The 23,544-nt window shown below is 43.6% G+C and overlaps 1 protein-coding gene across 1 annotated transcript in view; it reads right to left on the reverse strand.

The window, feature by feature from the left end:
- Positions 1-1,528: 1,528 nt before the first annotated feature.
- LOC138665197 (uncharacterized) overlaps positions 1,529-23,544 on the reverse strand; it is a 135,491-nt gene continuing 113,475 nt past the window's right edge. The window contains exons 12-14 of the mRNA XM_069752477.1: positions 15,596-15,782; positions 10,969-11,104; positions 1,529-1,902 (exon numbers count right to left, since the gene is read on the reverse strand). Of these exons, the coding sequence (XP_069608578.1) occupies positions 1,803-1,902; positions 10,969-11,104; positions 15,596-15,782 (423 nt within the window). The 3' untranslated portion in view covers positions 1,529-1,802. The remainder of the gene's footprint in view (positions 1,903-10,968; positions 11,105-15,595; positions 15,783-23,544) is intronic.

Below are 23,544 nucleotides of genomic sequence, written 5' to 3' on the forward strand. Positions count from 1 at the left end.
TGGTAATATTTTATTGGTGTAACTTTTCATCTGCATCACAGTTTCACCATTTCCTACAGGATTAGAGTAATTCTTTCAGAACAACCCCTGGGAATATACCTTGTGAAATGGACATGATAGAGGGATGAATCCGAGAGTCAGTAAACAGCCAAGCATGTAATGCTGCTTAGAGTGGTTGCCTACATTATTGCCTCCTCAGATGCTTGCCAGAGCTGGAGCTGGATTATCTGATTAAAGGGAACCTGTCACCTGAATTTGGAGGGACTGGTTTTGGGTCATATGGGCGGAGTTTTTGGGTGTTTGATTCACCCTTTCCTTACCCGCTGGCTGCATGCTGGCTGCAATATTGGATTGAAGTTCATTCTCTGTCCTCCATAGTACACGCCTGCACAAGGCAAGATTGCACTCTTTTGTTATGCACATTGTTGGTCTTTAGTCCGTGTATCTCACCCTGTCACAAACCTAGTTTATATATATGATTATTCATAAATATATATATATACAATCAGCCAGTTAGTCTGCCTATCTTTTTCCTGTCTAGTGTAAGTGCTGGTCTGTATGTGACACCTATATTAGGATCCATACTAGGAGATATAGGGACAGCCGATGGTGAGTGGGGGCGCCAATCTCGTATCTGTGTTTAGGGTGCCAACCTCCATTGATAGGTAGGCAATACTAAGAGGTATTGTTTGGCAGGGTTATCCCAGAGTGCACGGTTGTGTGTTTTATGTGTTTATCTGGTTGTATTTGTGGCATGGTTTTAATTGGTATATTAATTAAAAGCTATATTTTATCTGTGTTATCTTTAGTACATAAAGGGTTCCTATTGGTATAATATAGAAAGTAGAAATGAGAAGTTATTTTCATCAACAGATAATAGCATCGTAAAAAGTTTTCTTGCCAGAGAGCTTCAGGTAGAGAGAGAAATTCCCAACTTCAGCATAAGTGCTGCTATCCAAACCATGTGCTTTAGTAACCATGAAAAAAGCCATAAGCAAAGTTGTATGGTTGTATTCAGATGTCCGAATAAACAGGTCAGAGATCGGACCTCAAGGTACTGACTGGCCGGATGGTCTACTGACCCGAGCGTGACCGTTTTATAGAAGTATTTGAAGCTGTTACACTCGGGTCAGCAGACCCACCAGCTAGTCCAGACATTGTGGTCAGACCCCAGACCAATTTATACAGATGTCTGAATGCACCCTAAAGCTGTATATGTCAAGGTGTGTATATGTGTGTCCAATTATGTGTACCACACTGTGTGTATACAACGTTTAGATGATACGTTCCTAAGTATTATCCAAATAATTGCCGGGATTTGGAGCATCATCACATTCCTTTCTTTATCATAATAAATAGATCTGTCAATACAATTTTTCCTCCAGAGCAGTATATATAAATCACAAAATAACGCTAGAATAACATTTATATTATGTATTTCATGACCAATCATTCTTATTTTATAAAAAAAAAAATTCCGAACCCATTAAAATAAATCATTGGTTGCATTATGTGATTTAGACTTAAATAACAGAAAAAAAATACATTTATTATTCCCCAATATGCCATTTACAAAAGAAGAAAATAAATATTCGTGTTTTTGCTTTATAGATTGATTCCATACATTTTGTGTTCAGGCCAGCACATTGATGTGATCTAGTCCGGCTTAGAACATGCGCTCAACATCTGACCGAGGGATCACTGAACTCATAATGTGTCGTATAGCAAAAGAAAGACATGTTCTGCATCATTTCAGCCATTATTTCAGTTCTACAGCGAGAAGAAATAATAGCCAAGTTCTTTTACATTCTGGTCTCTTCTAGTGGCCGGCTCATGAAATCCTGAATTGCTTGATGTAACGGTAGCCACTTGTTTATCGATATCTTCAGAGCTGTAATCCAGCTGGTAAAATAATAATTCACATTATTGTTATAGAAGAAGACAAGATGGCATGTAACAATTTATTTATTAAACTACAGGATGGCTATATGTATTTTCATACATTCTCAGACAAAAGTATACATATATAAAAAAGGCACTAAAGCAAGAAGTTCTCTTACACCACGTCAATCGAGGGTCTGGAACACGTTGCCTCCTGTTCTTCTCATGCCTTGTAGGAAAAGCTGTGCTAGTTTTCACATGTATTGTGGTATCTGTCTATAGGGAGTACATTGCGGAGGTCCACCATGCTGACCTGAACCTCAGCTGTGCCTACAGTCATGTCCAAAACTTCTGAGACAGACACACATTTTGCTTTTTCACAAAGTTTGCAGCTTCATTTAGCTTTTTTACTAGGGTATTTCAATGATTACCTAAGTACAATTATAAGTATTTTATAAGTTTTTAAATTTTTAGTGACAAATTCATCAAGTTTATGTAAAGTCTCAATATTTACAGTGTTGACCCTTATTTTTGCAAGACAGTCTGAAGGGGACATCATCAGAGAAAATACCCCAGCCCTCTGAAGTCCAGTCCCTCTACTTCCTGCAAAGTTACTTTCTCTGATGTAGTGCCCTGCTGACTTGTTTGGGACATCTAAAAGAATGATTATCCAGAGAAGAAAAAGTCAGCACTACCATGAGTCCAGTGTCATGCCAATAGTACAGCATCCTGAGACCTTTCATGTGAAGGGTTATTTTCCATCCAAGGCAGTGGGCTCACTCAAAATTTTGCCTAAGAAAACTGCCATGAATAACGAATGGTATTGTCACGGAGATACCGCGACAGAGTGGGATCAGAAGATCACAGAGTCTGGCTATACATGCAGCTGCACTGGATGGATTTGCTTTGCCTTCCAGTTAGCTGTGCAGATTTCTTTTGCTCAGGCGTTGCAAAGGTTAAGGGTTTTTGTTATGATCCGGTGACCTAGGAGCTGCATGAGAACTTTCACTGGAGAAGGTGTCCACTATACTGACCGCAATCCTGAACTTAACACAGCAACTAGAAGTAGCCGTGGAGTGTACCTAACACACCTAGACACCTCGTCACAGCCGGAGGACTAAATACCCCTAAAGATGGAAATTGGAATACTATCTTGCCTCAGAGAAAATCCCCAAAGGATAGACAGCCCCCCTCAAATATTGGCGGTGAGTCGGAGAGGAAAAAACATACACAGGCAGAAAAACAGGATTTAGCACAGGAGGCCACTCTAGCTAGATAGGACCGGATAGGACAGAGTTCTGTGTGGTCAGTATTAAAACCCTTCAAAACATACACAGAATATACAAAAAACTTCCTACATCTACTAAAAGATGTAGGAGCGTAAATCTGCAACTCCAGTGAATCCTACAATCAGAGCAGGAATAAAACCGAAACAAGCACACAGTAGTGTGCCACAGATACAAAAAACCAAACACTTATCTTTGCTGAATTTGGCAGCAACAGGAGAAGCCAGAAAGTGATCCAACACTTCACAAGTAACATTGACAACTGGCAAGGGCTAAAGGATCCTGCACACCTAAATATCCCAGTCAGAATTGTAATCATCGATACACCTGGCCAGGACTGCGAGTCAGAGACAACTGCATTCCCACCAACAACCACTGGAGGGAACCCAAGAGCAGAATTCACAACAGTACCCCCCCTTGAGGAGGGGTCACCGAACCCTCACCAGGGCCCCCAGGACGATCAGGACGAGCCAGATGAAAGGCACAGACCAAATCAGCAGCATGGACATCAGAGGCAAAAACCCAAGAATTATCCTCCTGGCCATAACCCTTCCATTTGACCAGGTACTGAAGCTTCCGCCTCGAAAAACGGGAATCCAAAATCTTCTCAACAACATATTCCAACTCCCCATCAACCAACACAGGGGCCGGAGGATCAACAGAGGGAACAACGGGCTCCACATATTTCTGCAACAAAGATCTATGGAAGACATTATGTATAGCAAAAGAGGCCGGAAGCGCCAGTCGAAAAGACACCAGATTAATAATCTCAGAAATCCTATAAGGACCAATAAACCGAGGCTTAAACTTAGAAGAAGAAACCTTCATAGGAACATGACGGGAAGACAACCAGACCAGATCCCCAACCCGAAGCCGGGAACCAACACACCGACGACGATTAGCAAAACGTTGAGCCTCCTCTTGAGACAACACCAACTTGTCCACCACATGAGCCCAAATCTGCTGCAACCTGTCCACCACAGAATCCACACCAGGAGAGTCAGAAGGCTCAACCTGCCCAGAAGAAAAACGAGGATGAAAACCAAAATTACAAAAGAAAGGCGAAACCAAGGTAGCAGAACTAGCCCGATTATTTAGGGCAAACTCAGCCAATGGCAAGAAGGCCACCCAATCATCCTGATCAGCAGACGCAAAGCATCTCAAATAAGTCTCCAAGGTCTGATTAGTTCGCTCGGTCTGGCCATTTTGTCTGAGGATGAAATGCAGAAGAAAAAGACAAATCAATGCCCAGCCTAGCACAAAAGGCCCGCCAAAACCTAGAAACAAACTGGGAACCTCTGTCGGACACAATATTCTCCAGAATACCATGCAAACGAACCACATGCTGAAAGAACAACGGAACCAAATCAGAAGAGGAAGGCAATTTAGGTAAGGGCACCAAATGAACCATCTTAGAGAACCGGTCACAAACAACCCAGATAACAGACATCTTCTGGGAGACCGGAAGATCAGAAATAAAATCCATCGAAATATGCGTCCAGGGCCTCTCAGGGACTGGCAATGGCAAAAGCAACCCACTAGCACGGGAACAACAAGGCTTGGCCCGCGCACAAGTCCCACAGGACTGCACAAAAGAACGCACATCACGTGACAATGAAGGCCACCAAAAGGACCTACCAACCAAGTCTCTGGTACCAAATATGCCAGGATGACCGGCCAACACGGAACAGTGAACCTCAGAAATCACTCTACTAGTCCATCTGTCAGGAACAATTTCCCCACAGGACAGCGGTCAGGTTTGTCAGCCTGAAATTCCTGAAGAACCCGTCGTAAATCAGGGGAAATGGCAGAAAGGACCACCGCCTCTTTCAGAATACCGACCGGCTCTAAAACCTCAGGAGAATCAGGCAAAAAACTCCTAGAGAGGGCATCAGCCTTAATATTCTTAGAACCCGGAAGGTACGAGACCACGAAATCAAAACGGGAAAAAAAACAAGGACCATCGAGCCTGTCTAGGATTCAGCCGTTTTGCAGACTCGAGGTAAATCAAATTCTTATGATCGGTCAAGACCACAATACGGTGCTTAGCTCCCTCAAGCCAATGTCGCCACTCCTCAAACGCCCACTTCATAGCCAACAACTCCCGATTGCCGACATCATAATTGCGTTCAGCAGGCGAAAACTTACGGGAAAAGAAGGCACACGGTTTCGTTAAGGAACCAACAGGATCCCTCTGAGACAAAACGGCCCCTGCCCCAATCTCAGAAGCGTCAACCTCAACCTGAAACGGAAGAGAAACATCCGGTTGGCGCAACACTGGAGCAGAAGTAAATCGACGTTTAAGCTCCTGAAAGGCAGAGACAGCCGCAGAGGACCAATTCGCCACATCAGCGCCTTTCTTCGTCAAATCGGTCAAGAGTTTAACCACGCTGGAAAAATTAGCAATGAAACGGCGATAAAAATGTGCAAAACCCAAAAATTTCTGAAGGCTCTTCACGGATGTGGGCTGAATCCAATCATGAATGGCCTGAACTTTAACCGGATCCATCTCTATAGACGAAGGAGAAAAAATGAAGCCCAAAAAAGAGACTTTCTGCACCCCAAAGAAACACTTAGACCCTTTCACAAACAGGGTATTGTCACGAAGGATCTGAAATACCATCCTGACCTGTTGCACATGAGACTCCCAATCATTGGAAAAAATCAAAATATCGTCCAAATATACAATCAAGAATTTATCAAGATAAGTCCGGAAGATATCATGCATGAAGGACTGAAAAACAGATGGAGCATTAGAGAGTCCGAATGGTATCACAAGGTATTCAAAATGGCCTTCGGGCGTGATAAACGCAGTTTTCCATTCATCACCCTGCTTAATACGAACAAGATTATATGCCCCTCGAAGGTCAATCTTGGTAAACCAACTAGCTCCCTTAATCCTAGCAAACAAATCGGAAAGCAAAGGTAAAGGGTATTGAAACTTGACTGTGATTTTATTCAAGAGGCGATAATCTATACAGGGTCTCAAGGAAACATCTTTTTTAGCAACAAAAAAGAACCCCGCTCCCAACGGTGAAGAAGATGGCCGAATATGCCCTTTCTCCAAAGACTCCTTAATATAGCTCCGCATGGCAGTATGTTCAGGCACAGATAGATTAAAAAGTCGACGCTTAGGAAACTTACAGCCTGGAATCAAGTCAATAGCACAATCGCAGTCCCTGTGCGGTGGAAGGAAACTTGACTTGGGCTCATCGAATACATCCTGAAAATCAGACAAAAACTCTGGAATCTCAGAAGGTGAAGAAGAGGAGATTGACATCAAAGGAACATCATTATGAACCCCCTGACAACCCCAACTAGTCACAGACATGGACTTCCAGTCTAACACAGGATTATGTACCTGCAACCATGGAAAACCCAGCACGATAGCATCATGCAACACCAGAAATCGACAATCTTCCTGATGAGCTGGCGCCATGCGCATGGTCACCTGTGTCCAAAACTGGGGCTTATTTTTAGCCAAGGGTGTAGCATCAATGCCCCTTAAAGGAATAGGGCTCTGCAAAGGCTGCAAGGGAAAACCACAACGCTTGGCAAACTCAAAATCCATTAAATTCAAGGCGGCGCCTGAATCCACAAACGCCATGACAGAAAATGATGACAATGAGCAGATCAAGGACACAGATAACAGAAATTTAGGTTGTACAGTACTGATGGTAATTGAACTGGCGATCCTCTTTGTCCGCTTAGGGCAGACAGAAATGACATGAGAAGCATCGCCACAATAATAACACAACCTATTTTGACGTCTGAAACCTTGTCGTTCCGTTCTAGACAGAATTCTATCACATTGCATAGGCTCAGAAATTTGCTCTGAGGATAACGCCACAGCGCGCACAGTTCTGCGCTCCCGCAGGCGTCGGTCAATCTGAATGGCCAAAGACATAGAATCACTCAGACCGGAAGGCGTGGGAAACCCCACCATAACATCTTTAACGGATTCAGAAAGCCCCCTTCTGAAAATTGCCGCCAAAGCATCATTATTCCATTTAGTCAACACAGACCATTTTCTGAATTTCTGACAATACAATTCTGCCGCTTCTTGACCCTGAGACAGGGCCAACAAGGTCTTCTCAGCTTGATCCACAGAATTAGGTTCATCATATAATAGTCCTAAAGCCTGAAAAAAGGAATCAATATTAAGCAAAGCCAGATTCCCAGATTCCAGGGAAAACGCCCAATCCTGCGGGTCGCCATGCAGCAGGGAGATTACGATCTTTACCTGCTGAATGGAATCACCAGAGGATCGAGGTCTCAGGTCAAAAAACAGTTTACAGTTGTTTTTAAAACTCAAAAATTTAGACCTGTCACCAGAAAACAAATCAGGTGTAGGGATCTTCGGTTCTAAAGCAGGAGTCTGAACAATATAATCAGCAATACCTTGCACCCTAGCAGCAAGCTGGTTTACACGAGAAGCTAATTCCTGAACATTCATGCTTGCACCAGGCTCCTCAGCCACCCAGATATTAAGAGGGAAGAGAACACAAAACAGACTGGAGAGAAAAAAAATGGCTCAAGAGCTTCCTTCCCTTCTTCTGAGATGCATTTAACTCATTGCAGGCCAGTTGTACTGTTATGATCCGGTGACCTAGGAGCTGCATGAGAACGTTCACTGGAGAAGGTGTCCACTATACTGACCGCAATCCTGAACTTAACATCACAACTAGAAGTAGCCGTGGAGTGTACCTAACACACCTAGACACCTCGTCACAGCCGGAGGACTAAATACCCCTAAAGATGTAAACTGGAATACTATCTTGCCTCAGAGAAAATCCCCAAAGCATAGACAGCCCCCCACAAATATTGGCGGTGAGTCGGAGAGGAAAAAACATACACAGGCAGAAAAACAGGATTTAGCACAGGAGGCCACTCTAGCTAGATAGGACCGGATAGGACAGAGTTCTGTGCGGTCAGTATTAAAACCCTTCAAAACATACACAGCAGAATATACAAAAAACTTCCTACATCTACTAAAAGAAGTAGGAGCATAAATCTGCAACTCCAGTGAATCCTACAATCAGAGCAGGAATAAAACTGAAACAAGCACAAAGCAGTGTGCCACAGATACAAAAAACCAAACACTTATCTTTGCTGAATTTGGCAGCAACAGGAGAAGCCAGAAAGTGACCCAACACTTCACAAGTAACATTGACAACTGGAAAGGGCTAAAGGATCCTGCACACCTAAATATCCCAGTCAGAATTGTAATCATCCAATACACCTGGCCAGGACTGCGAGTCAGAGACAACTGCATTCCCACCAACAACCACTGGAGGGAACCCAAGAGCAGAATTCACAACAGGTTTTGTCTTTTGTCTCCTAAAGCTCTCCATCCTGAGTTATCTCAGCAGTTTGCCACTACCTCTGATATACATTAACCCTGCTGTTCTGTTCGGTCTGGGGAGACCTATTTTGAACTTTGGTATTTTTTGGGGTGTTCAAGATGCGGTTCTGAAACTTGTGGTTGATTGACTTAAATGAGGATGGGTCGGTCGGCCACGGGTTTCAGAGCCGCATCTTGAATATTTTAAAGAATATTGAAGTTCAAAGTCGGTCATTTTTGACCAACAGAACAGCAGGGTTAAATGCTCATGTCTTACATTGACTAGTTGCCAGTGACAGCTTGATATAACCTGGTTTGGAGCTGGAGAAGTGAGCTGTGTGAAGAGGTCATCTAGGAGTCATCTGGAGATATCTGTTTGAAAGTTTGTTTGATTGTCTTCTCCTTACCTTATCTCCTATCTAGTATGCCTCACCTAATCTTTTCCATTTCTGTAGTCTGGGAGCACATTGAATGATTACTGTTTCTTTTATCCCTGTTTCCCTTTGTGTCTTTATGTTAGAACTGGACTGGCGTTCCTGTTGCCCTACACACTAGTCAGGGATACAAATGTTACTGCTGCATGGGGTGAAAGAACCCGTTTAGGGATGCTAGGGAGTTTAGGGTTGCACAGTGCAATTATCAGGGATGCCTGCTTTAATCTTTCCATATTGGCAGAGTTCCCTATCCCTTCAGTCTCACCATGCGTCATCTTGCTTCAGGCAGAAGCGTGACAGGTATCTAAACATCCTCTAAGAAGAACTTCTGGCAATGATCCAGGAGCAATTTAGTGATGAAAGAATGCATTTTCCAAGATAATGAAGACCATCTCACAAAGTAAAAGTGACAACCAATTGGCTCGGTGTGCAAAACATAGAAATTTTGGGTCCATGGCCTGGAAAACTCCCCAGATCTAAATCTACGGTAATTGAGAATTGTGGTCAATCCTGAAACAAAAACAGAGAAATTGTGATAAACTCCAAGCACTAATTAGGCAGGAATGGGTTTCCATCAGTCAGGATTTGGTCCAGAAACCGATATCCAGCTGATAGGTCAACACGGCAAATATTGAGTCGTCGTATAAACTTAATGTATTTGCCAATGAGAGTTTAAAAAGATATGTTTAAGTATCTATAGAAACATGTGCCGGAGCACAAGAACGCTGCATACACGGACCATAGGGAGAAGGAAAAGGTACAGATTGTCGAGCGAGTGCAGGGCGCATGCCCGGGATTCAGGCACCACAACTGCACATCACAGGTCAGTGTGACGGGCATGGGAGAGGGGTATTATTATAATGAAGAGCGGAGGCAAAGATTTCTTCCAGGCACTGTACACCCCGAAGCCTGAAAGAAATCATCAGTATAATGAAACAAAAGTCTATGTCTCCACATCTAGACAGCAACTATGAGGCATACGGGTAAGACTAGATTAACATTTATATTGCCTGTATGCCCCTCGCAATAACAAAAAAAATGTCCCAGGGGGTGACAGATTCCCTTTAATCGTATGTTCACACTGGATTTTTTTATTGCGTTCTTTTGCATATACCATCCACAGTATATTACAGTATGTGTTACCAAATCACAATCATGCAATGGCTAAAAAAAATCAGCACATAAATTGATTTTTAAGGGTTATTTCCTTTCAGAAAATTTGGATATTTGGGTTGTTTGTTATGTAAAAAAAAAACAAAAAAAAACTGAATTTACTCATCCTTATCGGGTCTGGTGCTCCCAGTATGTGATATTGGCTGCATCTGTGACAGCCAATCAGGGAGTTCAGTGGCTGTGAATGGGGCTTTCTGTCTACACAGGCAAAGACGCTAGGCTCAATGATTGTCTGCGCACTGTCTAGGTGACATCAGCGCTGCAGCTGTGGAAAGGCAGTGCATGACCTGCGGAGGGTTAGGTAAATTTGTTTCTTCATAGTAAACTGTCCCTAGTACTCGGATTTTCCTGGACAACTCTTTTAAATTTTCATCCTGCCAATAGTAGGAGGGGAATTTCATAGTGGATTTCATCCATTGCAAAGCATATCTGCCTCAAAATCCATGTGAAATCTCCTTGAACGTGTGTCAAAATCTGCAATTTCTTCTTCCACTCGGACTACATTGCGTAGGTATTAATGAAAACATGGAACTCAGATTATGAGCTTGCTGTAATCACAATGGGATCACTCCCCTTCCTTTCCCCACCTCTTGGCATTAATTGACAGGCTGTGGTATATATTTTGACTTATTCCTGCCCATGAATCAATGTTGAAAGGGGACAAGCCAATGCTCTTAAGGTTTTGTTCCATGTAGGCCAATAAATTCACTGTATTCAGTGATAGGAACAATATATTGTTTGTTTTTATTGACTAGTAGAGTGTCTCCAAGCCACAATGCACACATAATGAAAACAGTGTAATTTGGTGACACATCTGCTTCAATGACTGCAACTGTTGTATGCCACTCACCGTTTGTTCTCTGCTGCATGTCCTGCACTGAGATAGAATGTTTTAAACTCTTCAGACGGGGGTCTTAGTTCTATAATACAGCGACGGGAGTTCACTGATTGCTCGCTGACTGTATATCCTTGCAGATAGATGCCACCTTTAAATTAGAAGGGGAGAATCAACAGCAAGAATTAAATTATGCCAATGGAATGGATGTGTAGGGGGTCTACCCCTGTCAAGAACTGATTTACACTGTGACTTTGAGAGACGATGCTCCCCTCTGATTTGTGTTCACTTTGGACTAGTCCTTTCCCCCCCTGCAGTTTTGCAGAAGATGGATCCATTAACCTGAAGAAAGAGCTCAATACAACAAAGTTGACTCCACTACATCAGGACCAAGCAGAAGCTGTCAGGCTTTCTCCTAAGTGCTACAGAACTGTGAGTGTGATACTGGTGTTCAACTGTGCTAGGGTGTAGGGCAGGGTTCTTTAGTTTAGTTAGGGTGCTGCTTGATTATCGGAAGCCAGGCAGGAAGTTAGAACAGAGTAATTTGTAGAAATTGTTTATACTGCTTGCATTGAACTTTGCATTGCCATAGCTGGAGCACACCTTGTGTGACACCCTCCAGCTCTCTCTCCTTGTCTCTATCATTGCTATTATCATTACAAGAACCGTTCTTATTTTCCGGTATTAAATCCTCTATTTTTCAATAAAGCCAGTGTTTTATTTCTTCCTCTTCATCTACTGAACCGTATTTGAGTTCTGCCCAGTGGCATTGTTCCAAATGGATACGGTAACAGAGATGGAGGCGGCTGACAGCAATGGTAGTGTTGTTAGTGTGAGTACCGCAGGCACTGGTGGAAACCTTGCAAGTGCCCTCCATATGAGCACAATGTTTAGTGTGCTTGTTGAAATTTGACGGCTAGAATATGCCACTGTCTAACTGGGTGACCAGATTGCAGAGCACTGCTAAGATGTATAATGTCAGCTCAGAGCTACAAGTGGAGATTGCTCTGGCTGCCCTAGAGGGTGAGGCCCGCAGAAACATCTTCCTGCAACCTGTTGTGAATTCTGTTGTCGGGCTCCCTCCTGTGGTCATGAATGGTACTTCAGCTGGTTCTGTCCATGGACTTCCTCTGGTGGGTGTTTCTGAGTTTCACAGGTGACGAGGTTAATTCGTTAGCTGCTGCTCTATTTAACTCCACTTAGATCTTTGCTTCATGCCACCTGTCAATGTTTCAGTATTGGTCTAGTTCACTCCTGGATCGTTCTTGTGACCTGTCTTCCCATCAGAAGCTAAGTTCCAGCTTGTATTTCTTGAGTCGGTGCGGAGGGTCTTTTTGCGCCCTATGCGTGGTCTTTTTGTAGGTTTTTGTGCTGACCGCAAAGTAACCTTTCCTATCCTCGGTCTGTTCAGTAAGTCGGGCCTCACTTTGCTAAATCTATTTCATCTCTGTGTTTGTATTTTCATCTTTACTCCCGTCATTATATGTGGGGGGCTGCCTTTTCCTTTGGGGAATTTCTCTGAGGCAAGGTAGGCTTTATTTTTCTATCTTCAGGGCTAGCTAGTTTCTTAGGCTGTGCCGAGTTGCATAGGGAGCGTTAGGCGCAATCCACGGCTATTTCTAGTGTGTTTGATAGGTTTAGGGATTGCGGTCAGCAGAGTTCCCACGTCCCAGAGCTCGTCCTTTTTATCAGTAACTATCAGGTCATTCCGTGTGCTCTTAACCACCAGGTCCATTATTGTCCTGACCACCAGGTCATAACAGCAACCAGAGACCACTCGTAACACCTTGAAAGAGATGGTGAAATTTCTGGAGGAGATATACGGTGAAACAGCTAGTGTTGGCATCTCCGGCCAAAGTTCTTCTACTGGCTGCAGCTGGAAGGGAACACCCAATATGCCATGGCGTTACAGGAAGTACTAGCAAAAGTGCAAAGAAAGAGGCAGATGAAGTAGGTGGCATGGGATCTGTGAACCAGATACTACGAGAACAATTTATCCTGGGACTCTACAGGCAGGTCCTGCATGAGTGAGTTAGAGTGGACGCTGCCTTAAGCTTTTGACAAATATTGGCAGAGGCAGTGAACCGAAGCAAAGAAGAAAGCTATGCTTCTGAAATGGTACAGACTCAGACCGTCAAAACCCTTATAGGCGTAAATAATGAAGAGGCTCTGATCAGAGTAGTACAAGATCTGCAGAGTTCCCTGAATATTATGCAAGAGAAGATGACTCAAATGGAAAAGCAGATGGGGACCAGCTCTGCCTCTGAGGCCGCCTACCCAGCCCCACAATGTCCCTATTGGGCCTTCCCCCAGGCTCCCAAACCTGAGTCTCCCTAGACAAGTCTGCTGAACCCCTACTGTCCTCCACCTACTATACCTGTATGTGGACCGTTCCTCAATATCATCCACCGACAGGCCCTAGGCCTGATCTGATCTATCCGAGACCCCAGCGTCCTACACAAAGGCCTGCTATTCAGGTTCTAAGGTCACCTTCCACATGCAGATGAAGAGTATATCATCACGACGCACAGTGTTAGTGGTGTGGAAGTAGAGGACACTTCGCTAGAGGTTGTCGGAGTGATTTGCAAGGACACCCAGAACAGCCGGTAAAAGGAACCTGTCCCCCCCAGGCGTTTGTAACTAAAAGAGCCACCTTGTGCAGCACTAATGTTGCATTCTGACAAGGTGGCTCTTTTAGTTCTTGGTGCTGTAACTGCAGAAATAATCGATTTTGCAATTTGTCCAAAATACCTTGAAATAGTCCTGGGGCAGGTCTTTCCCCCCCTAATGCAGACGCAGCACCGCCGTCACTCATGCCCTCTTGGCGCCTGGTGCCGCCTCCTCAGCGTTGTTTTCAACTGTCCCGGCGCCTGCGCTGTTATCTTATGAATTGGGCATGCACAGTTAGCGCTGCCCGTCTTCTGACATCATTTGATGTCTTGCTGACTGCGCCTGTGCGGCTGCGCTGCCCGGGATCCCACCCCGCAGTGTCTTCTGAGTTATTCACACTGCGGGGTGGGATCTTGGGCAGCACAGACACAGACGCAGTCAGCAAGACACCAAATGATGTCAGAAGACGGGCAGCGCTAACTGCCCCAGGACTATTTCAAGGTATTTTGGACAAATTGCAAAATTGATTATTTCTGCAGTTACAGCATCAAGAACTAAAAGAGCCACCTTGTCAGAATGCAGCATTAGTGCTGCACAAGGTGGCTCTTTTAGTTACAAACGCCTGGGGGGGAGGGTTACAGGTTCCCTTTAAACTTCCGGACCCCACACTAGTGGGACGTACTGTGGGAGAGTTGAGGGACAAACCGCCCATCACAATTCTGAACATCTGGTGGCATTGTGTCCTATCCTGTGAGCTGAATTTGATGCAATCTCAGTGGACTGCTTAGTGGATACCGGGTCACAGGTAACAACCATGCCAGACTCGTACTTTAACCATTACTTTCTAGCGATGGGCAAGCCAGGTAACAGCGGCTAACCAGAAACCGATCCCCGTCATGGGGGGTTGTGTGGATGAATGTGCAGTTAGGTGGACAAGATGTGGGAAGAAAAGGCATCCTGCTGGTTCCTGAGCCATGCAAAGAAGATGTACCGGTGACAATAGGCATGAATATCCTGGGAGATTTGGACCAGATCATCTTCACTAAACGGGGTCTGGCTGCTGGAAACAGGCCTCTATGCACAAACTTACCCGGAAAGCATTCCAATGGCTAATTAGTGTCTGTGGGACACAAAAGAGTATCCTTGTACACCAGTCTGTGAGAGTTATCCCTCCCAAACTGTACCCGGAGGTGAAGACTTTATTGAAGACATTGTTGAAACAGATATTGCATTTGGGAGTGGTGGAGAGTAGTCAGAGTCCATGGTCAGCCCTATTGGTGCTTGTCAAGAAGAAGGATGGAACCATTCATTTTTGTGTGGACTACCGGCAGTGGAATGCATGTACCGTGTGAGACTCATGCCCCCGTCCCCACACCAGGAAGCAGGATACCCCAGCGCCACACCGAGAGGAGCCCTTTTTGGGACCTAATTTCAAATTTTCAAACAGTATCAGCTACTCAGTTTGAGAAAGACCCGGAATTGGGTCGAAACGTCACTTTTTTTCTTATTCTGCTGTATGTGTACATATATTTGAATGTCAAACACATGTGAATAAATACACCAAGCTATAACCCGAGAGAGTGCGGCTGTTTTCTCACTTATTTAAGTGTAATACAATGTCAGTATCTTACGATATCAATCTATTAAAAAGGCTCGATGTGTGGATGATGAATCCTTGGGTCTTAGTATGAGGCTGGGGGCAGAAAAGAGTGAATCTGAAGCCCGGCAAGGGCAAGAAGGGAGCTTTTGTGTAAGAATCAGGCCATGGAGGGGCATCTGAGGCTGGCACACAGAGAAATTAAGTGACATGCTCTCTAGGTTTGTAAGGACACTAATGAGGAAAGACAAAACTTTTTATGCAAAATAAAATGCTCTATCACCTGGCTCCAACTTGTAAAAAGTAGCTTGTATACCAGTAACATCTTCCCACCCTGATCAACATCTTATGCACAACAGCTATAACATCTTGGGCCGTACAGACAACATCTCATATCATTTCTTCCTACAACATACAATAAAAGATAAGCATTACCAAGAGCGCTTTTTGAGCGAATGCTGGAGTAGAAATACAAGCAGCCATCCTTCAGGATACAGTAATGCTCTATCCAAGTGTCTTTGTTTCTGTCCATTTGATGTAAGAGACCTAGACATTCTGGGTTTTTGATTGCGAGAGGAGGAAGGGAAATATTGTGCATGGTGACGTCAACCCACACATGATTCTGTAAAAGCGATGAAAGGAAGCAGTGACAACATGTTGAATAAAATATTCTCTTCTTGCCACATGTACAGAAATGTTTTTTTTTTTCACTTTTTTTTTTTTTTTACAAAAATGCAAACAGAATCTTCTCCTGTAAAAATTTGATATCAATGGGCGTAACTAATGACTCATTATCAAGAAGCTCAATATTATAACCTTCCCGCTTATTACAGTTCAATGTAAAACTTAAAGGGTCCTGCTTTCTTTACTATTGATATTTAAAATCATTTTTGGCACAACCAACCAAACAGCTGATTGAGCAAGCCATGACATTGTTTTATTCTGAGGTCTAAGGTAACGTTCCTCCTTGTGGAGAGTGACATACCGGTCCCGGCATGCCAATGTAAGGAGGCTTATTCACCGTGCAATGCACCTCTGGGAAATTAAGTATTGTTTTATTCTGAAATGCTGTTGAATTTCAGCATAAAGCATAAATTAAAGCATAAGGGTCATTTTAAGTTTTATTTTTATAAATGAATAACACACATGATATTGGCTGCTTTCTCCTCCTGGACTGGTTTTTCATTCTCAGTTCAAGGGTAAAGTCTATAAAATCTGTATTTTGTGAAGACAGATTTTTCTATTACTGAGATAGTAGATGACAAGAAATGAGCTGATCAGACGACGTTTTTGATTCACAAAAAAGTTATTCTCTGCAAATGTAATGTCCCTGATTATGCTCTGAGGTCTCTGCGAACCCCAGAGGTTACTAAACATAAGATTTAAATAATACATAAAATCCTTATACTCACCTGATCACTCAACTCTCCGGCCCCGTCACTGCTCTCTATCACCCATCTGGTTCTCACTGCATCTTCTCATCTTCGCCGCAAGTGCTGAAATATCCAGGTCTCTCACATTAGCCTGGAATTTCCGGCTCTGATATGGCCCCCAAAGGGTTCTATGTAGCCATGTTAAATGTCATAACGTCATGACGTCGCAACATGTGCCGTGATCTTGCATTTGCACATGCAGAACCCTCCCGTGGGAGCTGAAAGTCCAGGCTCATTGTGAGAGGCCTGGGGATGTCAGAACTCGCTGCTGAGATCAGAAAACGGGACGAGGACTGAAGGGGTGATTGTGAGAAGCAGAAGGACTGGAGAGGTGAGCAATAAGGTGAGTATGAAAATTATTATTTAACCTTTTGATGGCCATTCTGGCAATGCAAAATTTTTGTTAAATTTGCGTAGAATTCAATTTCACTCTAACATATTCGTTCATCTCTAAAGATGACAGTTGGTGATTTTAAAAATCTATGGAGATGGGAGAAGGAAGGAGAAAGAGGCAAACTTGGATATTTTGCTGCAAGTTCTCCTCATTATAGTTCTCCTTAAAACTTCATGAGAACAAAATGCCATCTTCAATATTGGAAAAATCTATATTCACGACAGACAGATTTTACCCTTGACGTGAGAATTTTGAGAATGAATGAAACAGATTTTTAAATTAGATATGTTACAAACAAACAAAACAACGGTTAAGAGTTATGTATGAGCTAGAATCAAGGAGAAGAGTCATTGGGCAGCCTCCTCTGGCTTCTTCCAGCCTTGCACAGCTTGATTGTCAGGTCTCTATTTTTATATGGAAACACCTTAACTTAAATACCAAGTGTTAGACCTTCCCTCTACAGTTTCCTCATTTAACAACAGTGGGTTTTGTTTTGTAGTTTGCAAGAAGAAACACATATTTGGTTATGGTATGCTAGCTATGTTTAATAGAAAAACATAAGGAGAGGTCACCGACTCGCCACCCACTCAGTATGTAAAAATAGGTGATGCAACCCCATATAGCAAACAAAGCACGTATAGCACAGAAAAAGTAAAAGGCAGCTATATAGATGGCTCCAGCATGCTGAATAAAAATTAATTTAGTTTATTAGATAAACCAAATAATACATGTGACACAGAAAATACCGTTAAAAACGTTGAATATTCAATACAAGACCCATAAAAACACAAAAACACCATCTTTCTCACCATGTAAGATGGCAAAACCCAGCACAGAAAATATAGAAAAAAGTGCAGAAAGAATCCGTGCAATGCTTGATAATCCAAATAGTAAAATAACCAAAGTGTGCCAATAAGTAATACAGCAATAGATAAGAAAATATGTAAATCTATAAATATTATCAAAGTGAATACTAAAAAAGAAGCAAAGAGGGATGCCAAAGGAGAATAAAGGGGGTATTGTGATAACATTTTATGAAGGTATTAGTCATGATATAATTGTGATGTTTGATCATGCATAACACTATTCAGTCACTATATGAAGGTAATGTTTGGTCATGGTGTTGGGATAGATTTTAGTCACTGTATGATGAGAGGATTATGGAATAACAATAATTCTGTCATGATATAATGGCAATACTTTGTGACAAGGTGGTGGCATTCACCAAGGTATAATACTAAGGCTTGAACATAGTATAGCACTATTATTTATTTGTGGTATAATGGTAGTATTTAACCATACTGCCTAAGTATTATTGAGTTACTCTTGCAAAGTATTATTTGGCCAAATGAGTGCGATTTAGAATATTCGATCATGATGGGAAAACTATTTGGTGACAGAGCTAACATGGAACACATGGGGTGAAATATTTGGCTGCCGTGTGAATTGCTAAATTTTAGCTTGCTGGGAGACCACAAATGTCCTTCACCACACTTTATTTTTCCTCAAGGTGCCATGACTTCTAATAGTCTTGTATCACAAAACCTTCCTTTTTAAATAGCAGGGTCTCTCAAAAATTTATTAAACACCAAAAGAAAATAGACCACTAAGAACTAACCTCTATTAATGTATTTTAAAAAGGTCAAAAATACTTGATTATACTTAAAATGTTGCAAAGATACAAGGGTCAACAGGGAAAAGAAAGTATAATATCTGTTATGTTTGCTAATGACAGGTGTTATGAAGGCAATCCAGAAACACAGTGTGCTTAGCGATCAGAGCGCACACAGTGATCTGACAAATACCCAAAAATACAAGAACGAGCTCTGAGACGTGGAAACTCTGTAGACTGCACACCTGATCCTATCCTAAACACAACTAAAAGCGGCTGTGGATTGCGCCTAACAACTACCTAGGCAACTCGGCACAGCCTAAGAAACTGGCTAGCCTGAAGATAGAAAAATAGGCCTGACTTGCCCCAGAGAAATTCCCCAAAGGAAAAGGCAGCCCCCCACATATAATGACTGTGAGTAAGATGAAAAGACAAAACGTAGGGATGAAATAGATTTCAGCAAAGTGGGGCCCGATATTCTAGGACAGAGCGAGGACAGTAAAGCAAAACCACGCAAAGGGGGCAAAAAAAACCCACCGTGCCGAACTAACGGCACGGCGGTACACCCTTTGCGTCTCAGAGCTTCCAGCAAAACAAAAGACAAACTGGACAGAAAAAAAGAAACAAAAAAAGCAAAAAGCACTTAGCTATACAGAGCAGCAGGTCACAGGAACAATCAGGAGAAGCTCAGATCCAACACTGAAACATTGACAAGGAGCAAGGATAGCAGCATCAGGCGGAGTTAAGTAATGAAGCAGTTAACGAGCTCACCAGAACACCTGAGGGAGGAAGCTCAGAAGCTGCAGTACCACTTGTGACCACAGGAGTGAATTCAGCCACAGAATTCACAACAGTACCCCCCCCTTGAGGAGGGGTCACCGAACCCTCACCAGAGCCCCCAGGCCGACCAGGATGAGCCGCATGAAAGGCACGAACAAGATCGGAAGCATGAACATCAGAGGCAAAAACCCAGGAATTATCTTCCTGAGCATAACCCTTCCATTTAACCAGATACTGGAGTTTCCGTCTAGAAACACGAGAATCCAAAATCTTCTCCACAATATACTCCAACTCCCCCTCCACCAAAACCGGGGCAGGAGGCTCAACAGATGGAACCATAGGTGCCACGTATCTCCGCAACAACGACCTATGGAATACATTATGTATGGAAAAGGAGTCTGGGAGGGTCAAACGAAAAGACACAGGATTGAGAACCTCAGAAATCCTATACGGACCAATAAAACGAGGTTTAAATTTAGGAGAGGAAACCTTCATAGGAATATGACGAGAAGATAACCAAACCAGATCCCCAACACGAAGTCGGGGACCCACACGGCGTCTGCGATTAGCGAAAAGTTGAGCTTTCTCCTGGGACAAGATCAAATTGTCCACTACCTGAGTCCAGATCTGCTGCAACCTATCCACCACAGAATCCACACCAGGACAGTCCGAAGACTCAACCTGTCCTGAAGAGAAACGAGGATGGAACCCAGAATTGCAAAAAAATGGAGAAACCAAGGTAGCCGAGCTGGCCCGATTATTAAGGGCGAACTCAGCCAACGGCAAAAAGGACACCCAATCATCCTGGTCTGCAGAAACAAAACATCTCAGATATGTTTCCAAGGTCTGATTGGTTCGTTCGGTCTGGCCATTAGTCTGAGGATGGAAAGCCGAGGAAAAGGATAGGTCAATGCCCATCCTACCACAAAAGGCTCGCCAAAACCTTGAAACAAACTGGGAACCTCTGTCAGAAACAATATTCTCAGGAATGCCATGCAACCGAACCACATGCTGAAAGAACAAAGGTACCAAATCAGAGGAGGAAGGCAATTTAGCCAAGGGCACCAGATGGACCATTTTAGAAAAGCGATCACAGACCACCAAAATGACTGACATCTTTTGAGAAACGGGAAGGTCAGAAATGAAATCCATCGAAATATGTGTCCAAGGCCTCTTTGGGACCGGCAAGGGCAAAAGCAACCCACTGGCACGAGAACAGCAGGGCTTAGCCCTAGCACAAATCCCACAGGACTGCACAAAAGTACGTACATCCCGTGACAGAGATGGCCACCAGAAGGATCTAGCCACTAACTCTCTGGTACCAAAGATTCCAGGATGACCAGCCAACACCGAACAATGAAGTTCAGAGATAAGTTTATTAGTCCACCTATCAGGGACGAACAGTTTCTCTGCTGGACAACGATCAGTTTTATTCACCTGAAATTTTTGCAGCACCCGCCGCAAATCAGGGGAGATGGCAGACACAATGACTCCTTCCTTGAGGATACCCGCTGGCTCAGATAGACCCGGAGAGTCGGGCACAAAACTCCTAGACAGAGCATCCGCCTTCACATTTTTAGAGCCCGGAAGGTACGAAATCACAAAGTCGAAGCGGGCAAAAAATAACGACCAACGGGCCTGTCTAGGATTCAAGCGCTTGGCAGACTCGAGATAAGTCAAGTTCTTATGATCAGTCAATACCACCACGCGATGCTTAGCTCCTTCAAGCCAATGACGCCACTCCTCGAATGCCCACTTCATGGCCAGCAACTCTCGATTGCCCACATCATAATTACGCTCAGCGGGCGAAAACTTCCTAGAAAAGAAAGCACATGGTTTCATCACTGAGCAATCAGAACCTCTCTGTGACAAAACCGCCCCTGCTCCAATCTCAGAAGCATCAACCTCGACCTGGAACGGAAGAGAAACATCTGGCTGACACAACACAGGGGCAGAACAAAAACGACGCTTCAACTCCTGAAAAGCTTCCACAGCAGCAGAAGACCAATTAACCAAATCAGCACCCTTCTTGGTCAAATCGGTCAATGGTTTGGCAATGCTAGAAAAATTACAGATGAAGCGACGATAAAAATTAGCAAAGCCCAGGAACTTTTGCAGACTTTTCAGAGATGTCGGCTGAATCCAATCCTGGATGGCTTGGACCTTAACTGGATCCATCTCGATAGTAGAAGGGGTAAAGATGAACCCCAAAAATGAAACTTTCTGCACACCGAAGAGACACTTTGATCCCTTCACAAACAAAGAGTTAGCACGCAGGACCTGAAAAACCATTCTGACCTGCTTCACATGAGACTCCCAATCATCTGAGAAGATCAAAATGTCATCCAAGTAAACAATCAGGAATTTATCCAGATACTCACGGAAGATGTCATGCATAAAAGACTGAAACACAGATGGAGCATTGGCAAGTCCGAACGGCATCACTAGATACTCAAAATGACCCTCGGGCGTATTGAATGCAGTTTTCCATTCATCTCCTTGCCTGATTCTCACCAGATTATACGCACCACGAAGATCTATCTTAGTGAACCAACTAGCCCCCTTAATCCGAGCAAACAAGTCAGATAACAATGGCAAGGGATACTGAAATTTAACAGTGATCTTATTAAGAAGGCGGTAATCAATACACGGTCTCAGCGAACCATCCTTCTTGGCTACAAAGAAGAACCCTGCTCCCAGTGGTGATGACGATGGGCGAATATGTCCCTTCTCCAGGGATTCCTTCACATAACTGCGCATAGCGGCGTGTTCGGGCACGGATAAATTAAATAATCGACCTTTAGGGAATTTACTACCAGGAATCAAATTGATAGCACAATCACAATCCCTATGCGGAGGTAGAGCATCGGACTTGGTCTCTTCAAATACATCCTGATAATCAGACAAGAACTCTGGGACCTCAGAAGGGGTGGATGACGAAATTGACAAAAATGGAACATCACCATGTACCCCCTGACAACCCCAGCTGGATACCGACATGGAATTCCAATCCAATACTGGATTATGGGTTTGTAGCCATGGCAACCCCAACACGACCACATCATGCAGATTATGCAACACCAGAAAGCGAATAACTTCCTGATGTGCAGGAGCCATGCACATGGTCAGCTGGGCCCAGTATTGAGGTTTATTCTTGGCCAAAGGTGTAGCATCAATTCCTCTCAATGGAATAGGACACCGCAAAGGCTCCAAGAAAAACCCACAACGTTTAGCATAATCCAAATCCATCAGATTCAGGGCAGCGCCCGAATCCACAAACGCCATGACAGAAAACGACGACAAAGAGCATATCAAGGTAATGGACAGAAGGAATTTGGACTGTACAGTACCAATGACGGCAGACCTAGCGGACCGCTTAGTGCGCTTAGGACAATCAGAAATAGCATGAGTGGAATCACCACAGTAGAAACACAGACCATTCAGACGTCTGTATTCCTGCCGTTCAACTCTAGTCATAGTCCTATCGCACTGCATAGGCTCAGGTTTAACCTCAGGCAGTACCGCCAAATGGTGCACAGATTTACGCTCGCGCAAGCGTCGACCGATCTGAATGGCCAAAGACAAAGACTCATTCAAACCAGCAGGCATAGGAAATCCCACCATGACATCCTTAAGAGCCTCAGAGAGACCCTTTCTGAACAAAGCTGCCAGCGCAGATTCATTCCACTGAGTGAGTACTGACCATTTCCTAAATTTCTGACAATATACTTCTATATCATCCTGACCCTGGCACAAAGCCAGCAAATTTTTCTCAGCCTGATCCACTGAATTAGGCTCATCGTACAGCAATCCGAGCGCCAGGAAAAACGCATCGACACTACTCAATGCAGGGTCTCCTGGTGCAAGAGAAAATGCCCAGTCTTGAGGGTCGCCGCGCAAAAAAGAAATAATAATCAAAACCTGTTGAATAGGATTACCAGAAGAATGAGGTTTCAAGGCCAGAAATAGCTTACAATTATTTTTGAAACTTAGAAACTTAGTTCTATCTCCAAAAAACAAATCAGGAATAGGAATTCTTGGTTCTAACATAGATTTCTGATCAATAGTATCTTGAATTTTTTGTACATTTATAACGAGATTATCCATTGAAGAGCACAGACCCTGAATATCCATGTCCACACCTGTGTCCAGAATCACCCAAATG

This window comes from Ranitomeya imitator, chromosome 1 (genome assembly GCF_032444005.1).
Source record: "Ranitomeya imitator isolate aRanImi1 chromosome 1, aRanImi1.pri, whole genome shotgun sequence".
Lineage (NCBI taxonomy): Eukaryota > Metazoa > Chordata > Amphibia > Anura > Dendrobatidae > Ranitomeya > Ranitomeya imitator.